This window comes from Cyprinus carpio, chromosome B22, assembly GCF_018340385.1.
Source record: "Cyprinus carpio isolate SPL01 chromosome B22, ASM1834038v1, whole genome shotgun sequence".
NCBI classification, from domain to species: domain Eukaryota; kingdom Metazoa; phylum Chordata; class Actinopteri; order Cypriniformes; family Cyprinidae; genus Cyprinus; species Cyprinus carpio.
The window spans coordinates 17,819,157-17,831,403 of NC_056618.1; the positions used below are offsets into that span (position 1 = coordinate 17,819,157).

A 12,247-nucleotide genomic window follows, 5' to 3' on the forward strand; every position below is an offset into this window, starting at 1 on the left:
ACCTATATATAGTGTGCTCCTGTAGCTTAAGTGGTAGTGCATTGTGTTAACAAGCGCAAGGTTGGGGGTTCGATTCCCTGGGAACACATCATAGGTAAAAACTGATAGCCTGAATGCACTTTACGTCAAATCTGTAAAAAATAATAATAATACATTTTTCCTCCTGTGTTCATTTACTATTATTATTATTATTATTATTCCTTTTAATTTCAATAATTCTTTGTCCATTAATTTATTTGGCAGATAAAAATAAGAATATATGTATTAAATGTTAAAAATAGATTGATTCACTGACAAAACAGAACAATATAAAACATAAATTACTTTTAAAAACAAATTCAGTAAAATAAATGCATAAAATGCATGAAAACATGAATAATTTATTTATTATTTTGGCAGATCTGCTCCTCCTACCACGTAACAATTCACCTTCTGTCACGTAACAATCTGCTAATTGCATAAATTTAATATATTAAATTAAAAGACAAGAATGCAATTTGGTTTTAGGACAACTTTGATGAAAGGTTTGGATTGTTGACTAGTGTGTGTGTGTATATATATATATATATATATATATATATATATATATACACCATAATTAAAAACATCCAAATAAAAATGTCAAGATAAAAACAGGACCATACAAATTCAAAAGCGTTAAAATTTGTATGCAAAAAAATTTATAAAACACTCCAATTGAGATCTTCAACTTCATTTAACTTTTAGCTGAGTTTTTGTTCAATGTTTTTTGGTTATTTTACATGAAACATGGTTTATCAGTTAAGACATTTAAGATAATGGTGAAGTTTGTCTCAGTCTGTTGACACCATTGAACTGAGAATTAAGTGTCAGTTTACAGGTGATCTGAAGACATCAGAATAATGAATTAGGTGAAAACAGGAACATACCTTCAGGGAAATACAGGTGCATCTCAAAAAATTAGAACATCATGGAAAAGTTTAGAACATGCAACCACAATTATGGGAAAGACTACTGAGTTGACAGTTGTCCAGAAGACGCGATCATCCACAGAAGGGCTGAAAGGGCTGGCTGTTCACAGAGTGCTGTATCAAAATATATTCATAGAAAGTTGACTAGAAGGAAAAAGTGTGGTAGGAAACAGGGATGACCACAACCTTGGGGACATTGTCAGGAAAACCTTACACAAGAGATACACACATAGAGTACACAAAATCTAGACACAGCACAAAAAGAAAAAAAATTTCTCTTTACAAAAAAAAAAAAAGAACTATTAGCAACAATATATTTTAAAAAGGTATGTATCTCTCTTTATTGAATTAGAAGACAGCCAAAACATCTTGATAGAGGAAAAGAAAAAAATAGGCTGCAGTTGCTACATGATTGTTTTTGACACCCACATTTAGTGAATATGTTGTAAGCGGTGGAGTAACTAGATCTTCTAAGCACAACAGTGAAGACAAAATTAAAAATAAATACAAGATACATGTCCCACTGAAAAGTGTTAAGACTCTTTTTTCAGCATCCCAAAATAAACATACAAGCACAAGAACATGTATATTAAATAACAATAATATTTTTTTCATAATGCAACATAACTGTTGTATATAATAATAATAATAATTAAAAAACATAACCCCAATGATTACTAAATTAATAAAGCAAAATGACTGGGTCCCATTTGCAGCATTGCACTTGAAAGAGCTGGATTTTTACATAAATTCAGACTTTATTTCAGACATTTGGTTTTTTTATGACTCAGCAGAGAACTACAATGAGTGAAACTTTTCCCACATGGATGGCAGTGATACGGCTTCTCTCCTGTGTGGATCCTCTCATGTGATTTCAAGCTTCCTGGGTGATTGAATCTCTTGTCACAGTGTGAACACTTGTAAGGTTTTTCTCCAGAGTGGATCCTCTGGTGCTGTTTCAATTCATCAGCCAAAAAGGTCTTCCCACAATAACAGCACAAATGATTCTTCACACCGCTGTGTCTTTTCTGGTGTTGTGTTAAAAGACCCAGCTGACTGAAACCCTTTCCACATAAAGAACACAGGTGAGGCTTCACCTCTGAATGAACTTTCAGGTGGTTCTTCAGGGAATTTGCCAGAGAAAAGTTTTTACCACACTGATCACAATTATATGGTCTTTCTCCAGAATGAGAGAGCGCATGTAATTTGAAAGATCTAGAACGTGCAAAACTCTTCCCGCACTGATCACATGTGTGCAGCTTTTCTCCAGTGTGGATTTTCATGTGATCATTAAGGTTTCTTTTATGTCTGAAACTCATCCCACACTGATCACATGCGTGAGGCTTCTCTCCAGTGTGAATATTCATGTGTTCGTTAAGGTTTCCTTTACGTGTGAAACTCTTCCCACACTGGAGGCAGGTTAAAGATTTTTTTGATCTTTCCAGGGAAAAAATGTTCTCAGTCTGTGAGTGACTCAAAGATTCGACATATTTCTCCTCTGCTTCACTCAGGTCTTCAGTCTCCTCGTTCTGTTTCATCAAGTCTAAAATGACAGTGAAAAGTTTTCATTTTCAGTAAATCATAAATAACCAAAGAGAGAAATATGAAGGGAAAAGACAAAAAAATCCAAAAAAAAAAAAACAAACAAACTAACAAAAACAAAAAAACTTCAACAATAAAAAAAAAATAGAAAACCAAGTTCATCAGTAACTATAAATTAGAATTAGGTTAATTTACACCATTTACACTAAGTTTATTTATTTGATACATTTTGTTTTATTTTGATATTTTCTGTTCATTTCTAGAGTCCTGAGGTGTAAGATATTTAAAAGTTTAGTAACATGTTTGCAAAAATTGTGAACCAGACATAAAATAAATATAAATAAAATAAAGTTAGATAGTGTTTAGTCAGAGTTCCTGATATAGATAATGTGTATTCTTAAACCTCTTTTCACTGATTTTTTAGAAAACAAAAGAAATTCAAGTGTCAGGTTCCATTTGTAATCAGTTCATGGAAAGTGTCTTGTATTTTATTTTTACTATAACCGTTATTTCACAGCTCATATTGTTTTCTAAAACACTGCAACACTAAACTGATGAACTGCTGTTCTTCAGAAATAATATAGAATTAAGAAAAACGCCAACCTCTTTGTTCTTCAGTATCTTCATGTTTTATTCTGCAGGGTTCTGGATCACTCATTTCCTCCATATTCTTTCATAAACGCTTTCTTCTTCACATTTATTGCTGATCTGCTGGGCGAGGAGCTTCCGTGAAGGTGAATTGTTACATGGTAGGAGCAGATCTGCCAAAATAAAAAATAAATTATTCATGTTTTCATGCATTTTATGCATTTATGTTACTGAATTTGGTTTTAAAAGTAATTCATGTTTTATAATGTTCTGTTTTGTCAGTGAATCAATCTATTTTTAACATTTTATACATATATTCTTATTTTTATCTGCCAAATAAATGAATGGACAAAGAATTATTGAAATTAAAATAAATAATAATAATAATAATAATAATAATAATAATAGTAAATGAACACAGAAGGATAAATTCATTAAAAAAAAATACAGATTTGTAAGCAACAAATAATACATTTAGATGAATCTTTAATTGGTTTTAGTTTCCAGTTGTTTACAGGAAAAAAAAAATTTTTTTAAATAAAAAACTGTAGATTGCTTTAGTCTGTTGACATCAGTGATCTGAAGACATCTGCATAATGAATTAAATAAAACAAACTATTTACGTGATACAGAGACATTTCAGCAGCTGTTAGCAGAGCTGTTTTCATGTTGCCAAGATAATTGCATGACAAAGTGATATTTTAATGTGTTTTAATGTCTAACTTAATTCACATTTATCTATAGTAGCCTACCTGTGGCAGGCTAAATACAACGCAGCAGTCTTCAAGTGTATATTTAAACACTTTAAACTCCTTGTCTTATTTCAAAACACCCTCATTATTGTGCTCATTATTATAAACACATCTAACAACACATATAAATACAAAAATACACATTTCAATACATGAATACAGCACAATATTAAACACGCATACACTTCAATCACATAGCACCAGCTACGACAACAAACCATCATAGCCGTCTGCACCAAAATATTTTATCGCACGTGATTACAAAATGTCACGCATTTTAAAAGTGTTACAGCCAACATAACCAATAACACAACCTCAGATAAAGAAATCACAGCCACCTGGCATTATCTTTTCAGCAGGCACGCCGCCATCGCTCCAAAGCTGATGCCATGCCATCCATAAGGAACGTAAGGCTGGAAACTACCATACTCACCCTAACACACAGAACTACCGTAAATACTATAGTGGTTGCAGCCATTATATTATATATATATATATATATATATATATATAGGGTATATATATATATATATATATATATATATATATATATATATATATATATGCCGCACTCAGACATTCAGCAACACAAACATTTATTATTGCTTAATCGCTGAAGAGCTACATTCTTTCCCAATCTATGTGCTGGTAACATTATTGTTTCTAAAGGAATTAAAGCCACGGATTGTTTTCAGAAGGCAAGCACGTTTAACCACAGTGGAGAGAGCGCGCGCACACATGGTTGCCAGGTTGACAAAGATAAGTAGCACACCTGTCAGATAATTCCGTATTGCGCAAGTGGGAAGCTCTGTTTCGAGAATTACATCTCGTTACATCAGGCAACCCCGGGTGCGTTCCTCTGCGGCCAGATTAAACCTTCTTGTTTTAAACTGTGTTCTTGTATTCAAATTAAGCGCGGTCCACTGCTGCACATGTGCCACAATATCGATATAGAGCCAGCTGAAGCATCTCAATAGAAGAAGAGAAGCAAATAAGCTGCAGATGAAAAGCTAGGCTAGGCTACATGATAGCTTACGACATCTACTTCCAGAACTAGACATGCAAGCACAGGAACAAGCTAAAAAAAATCTTTCTTCATAATATCCTTTTTTTGTTTGTTGGTTGTTTATGACTGAGCAGAGAATTAAAACGAGTGAAAGTGTTCCCACATGGATGCCAGTGATACATGCAGCTTCTAGCCAGTGTGGATTCTCTCATGTGTGATTTCAGGTTTCCTGGCACAAAAAAAGACCTTCACTTGTCTATAATAATTCGTTGCAGAGCGTCGGACAAAATTAATGTCTTGTATTCCAGGCAATCCTGAAATCGAAACCGAAAGTAAACCGCACACGCACATTCAAAAGCGATTCTAATTCCCCGTGTTTTGAGAGTGTTTCTCACTGGTGCGTGCAAATAACACAAAACTACATAACATTTTTAGTCTGTCATTAGTATGTATAATAGGTTGTGCAGTTGTCTATAGCTCTGTGTCATGCTTGAAAAATTTAGTCTATATTTGCACTTTGAATATTGAGATAGTAGCCTATTTGATTATGGCTGTACTTATTGTTTGCACTTAATACAGCTAAGAAAGAACTGTGTTGTTTATTTTTTGGCTATTTATATTGTTTTTATTTCTATGTTCAATTTGTGAATAGGAGTTCAGTTAGGAGGTCAGAATTTCTAAAAGCTCATAATTCATGCACAGTTTTAAGGTCTGAAGAGACTCAAATGAAATGATAATGTGTTGTACATGTACATGTTGTTGTATTTTACTGCATATGATAATTCATACTCAGAAAGTAGAACTGAAATGACATTTATTACCAGATGATTAGTTGAAACAATTCAAAATGCACCTGCAGACAATTTTTATAGTCATGTAGCCTATTTGGTCATTGAGAATTTTTTACAAATGTGTAAAAATCTCTCCTCGTCTCGTTCTTGTGATCCCAATCTCGTGGCTTGTCTCGACTATTGAGTTAAGTGTTAATGATAATCAAACAACAAAAGACAAGGAGAAACTCACTCCCTGCTCTTGACTGAATGGCATTTGTAGCTTTTTAAAAAAAATTATATAGTGAAAATTGAGCCCCACCATCACATTCACATCTATGCAACCAATAAACAAATTACTACTAGAGCACACAATTGTTTACAAGAGCACATATTTCTTCATTGACCTAGTCACTTGATTCTGCTCTCAAAATGCACCATATTTATGCATTTAAATTTTAAAATTAACAAATTTTACTTATGGGGGGCACACCCCGGAAGCCCCTAAAGCAACCAATGTACACCCAAATCCTGTGGGGACATTGGGAATGTAAAAGAAAGACTGCAATGTGTGTGTGCATGCCAGTTCATCTTACTATTTACATGCACCGTGTAATGGCACTAAATACATTTCTCCTGTAAAGCTTAATGGGGCCTCACACAAAGAGCAGCCTAGGGGCCCCTGACCACCTTAATAAGCCGCTGACCAAATTAATCTCTTGTCACAGTGTGAATACTCTGGTGCTGTTTCAGTTCATCAGTTGTAATAAAGGTCTTCCCACAATCAAAGCACATTAAGATCCTTCACATTGCTGTGTCTTTGCTGGTGTTTTCTTAAATAACTCAGCTGACTAAAACTCTTTCCACACAAAGAGCACACATGAGGCTTCTCCTTTAAATGAACTTTCAGGTGGTCCTTCAGGGAATTAGCTTGAGAAAAGTTTTTACCACACTGATCACACTTATATTTTCTTTCTCCAGAATGAGAATTCAGATGTGATTTAAAAGTACTTAAATGTCCAAAACTCTTCCCGCACTGATCACAGGTGTGTGGCTTTTCTCCAGTGTGGATTTTCATGTGATCATTAAGGTGTCCTTTATGTCTGAAACTCTTTCCACATTGATTACATGTGTATGGTTTCTCTCCAGTGTGAATTTTCATGTGTTCATTAAGGTTTTTTTTATGTCTGAAACTTTTTCCACATTGATCACATGTGTGTGGTTTCTCTCCAGTGTGAATTTTCATGTGTTCATTAATGTTCCTTTTATGTCTGATTCTCTGTCCACATTGATCACATATGTGTGGTTTCTCTCCAGCGTGAATATTCATGTGTTCATTAAGGTTTCTTTTATGTCTGAAACTCTTCCCACACTGAAGGCACGTGAAAGATTTTTTCGATCTTCTTTTTAGGGAAAAAAAATTCTCAGTCTGTGAGTGACTCAAAGATTTGGCATGATGATGTTTCTCCTCTGCTTCACTCAGGTCTTCAGTCTCCTCATTCTCTTTGATGAAGTCTAAAATGAATGTAAAAAGCTTCAATTTTCAGTAAATCATAAATAATCAAAGAGAGTAAACCCTGATGTAATAACAAAAAGTAGACAATTGCATACAAACATTTGTGTAGCATTGAGTGCATTCATCTACTCTGTTACCAAAGTTAGCATGAAAATAACTTCATTAAATATCTTATAATTAAAAAAAAAAAGTTTATTATTAACTATGAATGAGAGTTTGGTTAATTTACACTAAATTTACAGGCCTGTTACCAAAAGTTATTTGATACATTTTGTTTAATCTTGATATTTTATGTTAATTTCTCGGAATTAATAAAGTTGTGCAATTGTAAATATTTACAATCGTCCTTTCATTGCAAAAACACTTGAACATGCTGTGTTCAACCAAGTCTCTGCCTTTCTCACAAAGAACAACCTCCTCAAAAGCAACCAGTCTGGTTTCAGCATTCAACCGAGACTGCCTTGCTCTCAGTTGTTAAAGCCCTAAGACTGTCAAGAGTGGATTTCAGATATTATATGTTGTTGGATCTGTCCACTGCTTTTGACACGGTTAACCATTAGATCCTCCTGTCAACCCTATTGGCAAAGGGCATCTTAGGAACCGCTATCCATGGTTTGAGTCTTACCTCTCAGATACTCAGTTCTTGGACCATAGGAACCGCTATCCATGGTTTGAGTCTTACCTCTCAGATAGTGTCCAAGGTGTTACATCTAACTACTGGGGTGCCTCAGGGCTCAGTTCTTGGACCAATTCTGTTCTTTGTCTAAATGGCATCACTAGGTTCTTTCTTTAAGAAACATGGCTTTTCATACCACTGCTATGCTGATGACACTAGACTCTACCTCTCATTCCATCCTGATGATCAGAGGATAGCTGCTAACATCTCAGCTTGTCTAACAGCCATTTCTTGCTGGATGAAGGACCATCACCTTCAGCTCAACCTGGCCAAGACAGAACTTCTTGTGGTTCCATCAAACCCATTGTTTCATCACAATTTCACCATTCAGTTAAGCACATCAACCATAACTCCTTCAAAAACAGCTAGAATCCTTGGAAATATGACTGATCATCAAGAAGATCAGGCCCTTTCCTTCAGAACATGCTTCACAATTCCTTTTTCAAGCTCTTGTTCTGTCCAGGCCGCAATGATCTCTTGGCAGGTTTTCCAGCAAGTTCTATCAAAACTTTACAATTAATCCAGAACGCGGCAGCAAGATTCATTTTTAAAGAGCCGAAAAGAATGCACGTCACACCTCTGTTTATCAATTTGCACTGGCTTCCAATAGCTGCTCGCATAAAATTCAAGACATTGTTTGCCTACAAAACCACCACTGGCTCAGCTCAATTTTACCTAAAATCATTACTTCAGAATTATGTGCCCTCTAGAAGCTGCCTTTTTTCCACTGACTTTTAAATTAAATGTTCCCTCCTGGTGCAATGACCTGCCGAACTCAATCCGAGCATCTTCAAAAAATGGCTAAAAACATATCTCTTCCATCCCCACTAAACCCAACAACCTCAACACTCACTAAACTCATAAAAAACATAAAAAATATAAAATATAAAATATTTACTATCTACTTGTTTTCTTAAAATAAAAAATAAATAAAAACACGTGCTTCTCTAATTTTTTGTATTCTATTTGTTTTCTTTTTATTCATTATACAATTAACAAAACACAAAAAGGCCTCTGACACTAGCTTGCTCTATTATTTTTCTATTCTATCTGTGTTTTTTTTTATTTATTGTATAATAAAATAAATAAAAAAAACTAACTATGTTTACTGTGTTAGGTTAACTGAAAGACTTGTTATAACACTTGCATTTAGTTATACACATACATATGGAAAATGATACTGGTCCTGCTCAGAGTAGCGGTCACTTTGGCATTTTTGACAGCAAACCTAAAGACACCGAACGTAAAGGCATGGTGATACGTTCACAGCCTGATTGGTCGGCTTGAATGACGTACATATCGTGATGGAAATCACCAAACACCCCAAACAAAAGGTGCTTAGACTTGAAACGGCGCTGCGGGTGTGTGATATCAAAGCATCCATTAACAGATCGGTCTGCTCAGCGCCGCTGTAAAGTCGAAGACACCTAATGCCGTCTGCTGGTCTGTTTATGTTTACTTTTATTTTCGCCACCTGAAAACTCACAGGAAGCTCATAAAAGCCACTTTACCTCATTGTTGCTCCACGTTTGCCCTCTGCTCATTTTGTTTTTTTTACACCGCGTCGTCGAATCATGTCGCATCTTTTCATTACTTCCTGCTTTAGGTTCGTTTAGATGTGTTTGGCTAATCTGATAAACTGCTGTTCTTCAGCAAAATGAAGAATCAAGAATAAACACCAACCTCTTTGTTCTTCAGTATCTTCATGTTTTATTCTGCAGAGTCCTGGATCACTCATGTTCTCAGTCTCCTTGATAAATGCTTTCTTTACTTGTAGACAAATGGGAAAATGTTCCAGCATTTATTGCTAATCTGCTGGAGGAGGAGCTTCTGTGAAGGTGAAATGCTATATGGTAGGAGGAGCAGATCTGAAATAAATTAATGGAAAAATAAATATGGGAAAAGCAATTATGAAATAAAAAATACCACAATTAAAATAATCAAAATACAATAACAATATATGTGTGTGTGTGTGTGTGTAACAGTAAGGAATACAGAAGGATAAATTAATTTAGAAATACATTTACAGATTTGTAAACAATAACACACTGGGTTTTAGTTTGCAGTTGTTTTTACATGAAACATGATTTATCATATAGACCACTGAAAATTAACTGTAGGTATCAAAAGTGGTAATACTGTAGTTTGCTTTAGTCTGTTGACACCTATAAATTGAGCTTTAACTGGCAGTTTACAAGTGATCTGAAAACGTCTGCATAATGAATGAGGTGAAAACAGGAACTAGTCCATACAAACCAAAATTTAACTTATAAATTTACATAAAATAACTTATAAATTGATATAAAATAAAAGAATTAGTTACATGTTGCCAAGGATAATTAAAAGCTACAGTAATTTAATGTTTCCAGCTTGTCAAACTTAATTCACATGTAACTATAGATTCACATGTTTGTACCTGTAATGGATTTAATAGGCCCTGTCCTCATAGGCTCAATATAAAATATTTAGCAGCAATTGTATATAAGCACAAGTGAGTGGCTTGTTTAATGCTGTTTGAGCATAAGGAACAATATGAGAGAGCTTTTTTCAGATGTCATTGGTTTTGTCTCCCCATTCAAAGTGATACTAGTACTTCTGAAAAAGGAGATGAATAATGAGAGGAAAAAAGAGTCATATAGTATTTAATCAGAGTCCCTGGTGTTGTCAATAGGCCTATCAATGTTTTTAAGCCTCTTTACTGAAGAAAATATCCATCTCTATTCTTTAATCTTAAGATACATTTTCAAAGCTTCTATGGCACCAACATCTCTGTTCTTCAGTATCATGTTCCCTTATATTCACCAAAGGTTTTGTTTACCCTTCTGTTTTTATTGAACATAATATAAAATGCACATTTATGAACTGTAAACATGCTACATGTCTATGCTTATTTGTATAGGTTTCATATTTAAAGCGATCCTTCTGTGAACATTTATTAAAGTTCACTACATATAACAGTTTTTATCATTTAAAATGTCTAGGGTATGTTTATTATTACGTGTAGAATTTTAAATATTAAATAATTTAATGTTAAAAGTAATCAAATAACAGCTGATGTAAATCATGGTAAAAAAAAAAATGTTTAGAAAAAAAATAAACATTCTTACATATGCGGAAAAAATAATTAACTTTTATTGCACTTTATGATTGAAAACCCCTTTTCTTCTTATAGAATATATATAACACACCCAAATTAGAAATGTCAAATTCAGAAATGTGAAAAGATTTGTGCAAAAAAAAAAAATAAATAATAATAATAATAATAATAGTAATAATAAAAATAACAATATAATTGAGTTTTTCAGCTTCATTTGAACCTAACTTTGATCAAAGGAACTAAAGGAAAGCTTGATACATAATTACAGAATTATGTAATGCTGACTTTAAAATATATAGCTATACACAACTTAGCTAATGTTTCCATTAATTTTAAATTTATTTATTCACATTAGCATTAACTCAACCCTGTTCTGACATAATTTTCCTCCTTTAAATGGAGCATTTCTTAAAATTGTAGAGAATTAAGTCTAAACACCAATTTATTAATATTTTTCTATACTTATTTTTCCAGTTGTTCATTTAGCAGATAAAAATAAGTTTGAATGTGTATATATACTGTATATATATATATATATATATATATATATATATATATATATATACTGTATATACAAATTCAATAACTGTACATCAATCTGCTGAATGCAGATCTGCTCATCCCAACAAACACAATATACAAATTCAATAACTGTACATCAATCTGCTGAATGCAGATCTGCTCATCCTACCACACACAATGATTCACCTTCAATGAAGCTCCTCCCACAGTATTTCAGCAATAAATGCTGGAATATTCCAATCAGTCTACAAGTGAAGAAGATATTGAAAGAATATTAAGAACATGAGTGATCCAGAAACCAGAATAAATCACACAGATCCTAAAGAGCAGAGGTTGATGTTTCTTAATTCTTTATTAATGATGCTGAAAGCATACATGAATTACGCCGTAGTAGATCTATACAGGTGGAGCTGGGGAAGGTGGAGGGTTTCTGAAGTGCACTGCAACTGCTACAGCAAGCACTAGTCAAGCGTTTGAATGTTGAGCAGCAAGCTCATTGGCTGCTGATACAAAAGAGAACCAATCAGCTGCGCCATTTGATAATGATGTCATTATATCCGATAACACTAGACCTCTCAGACTGCGCCATCTAAAGTTTCATAACAGAACTTTGGATATGATATATTTTTTTTTTTTAAATACCATCATTTAAAAAAAAAACAAGGATATACTTATTATATAAACATAATTAAGCAGAGTTTTTGTTTACTGGCTTTTAGTTTTTGGGTGTTACATGAAACATGGTTTGTCATTTAAAACAGGTATGGTGATATGCAGTTTGCCTCAGTCTGTAGACACCAATGAAATTAGCTTTAAGTGGCAGTTTAC

General features: G+C 33.7%; 2 protein-coding genes across 4 annotated transcripts; both read right to left on the bottom strand.

Annotated features, from left to right (window-relative positions):
- Positions 1-1,266: 1,266 nt before the first annotated feature.
- Positions 1,267-9,635, bottom strand: LOC109097708 (zinc finger protein 239-like). Of its 3 annotated transcripts, none has more exons than XM_042749736.1 (3): positions 9,484-9,635; positions 3,096-3,253; positions 1,267-2,493 (listed from the first exon to the last, which is right to left on the bottom strand). In XM_042749736.1, exons 2-3 carry the CDS (start codon positions 3,157-3,159, stop codon positions 1,709-1,711), a joined length of 849 nt encoding a protein of 282 aa, XP_042605670.1. In that variant the 5' UTR covers positions 3,160-3,253; positions 9,484-9,635; the 3' UTR covers positions 1,267-1,708. The 3 variants fall into 3 exon arrangements, with proteins under 3 accessions (XP_042605670.1, XP_042605671.1, XP_042605672.1); XM_042749737.1 differs by lacking the exon at positions 9,484-9,635 and adding an exon at positions 4,171-4,293; XM_042749738.1 differs by lacking the exon at positions 9,484-9,635 and adding an exon at positions 4,016-4,131.
- On the bottom strand, positions 4,437-9,477 carry LOC122141723 (gastrula zinc finger protein XlCGF49.1-like). Its single transcript, XM_042749742.1, has 2 exons — positions 9,312-9,477; positions 4,437-7,123 (listed from the first exon to the last, which is right to left on the bottom strand). The coding sequence occupies exon 2, from the start codon at positions 6,936-6,938 to the stop codon at positions 6,393-6,395; it is 546 nt and encodes a 181-aa protein (XP_042605676.1). The 5' UTR covers positions 6,939-7,123; positions 9,312-9,477; the 3' UTR covers positions 4,437-6,392.
- Positions 9,636-12,247: the final 2,612 nt, after the last annotated feature.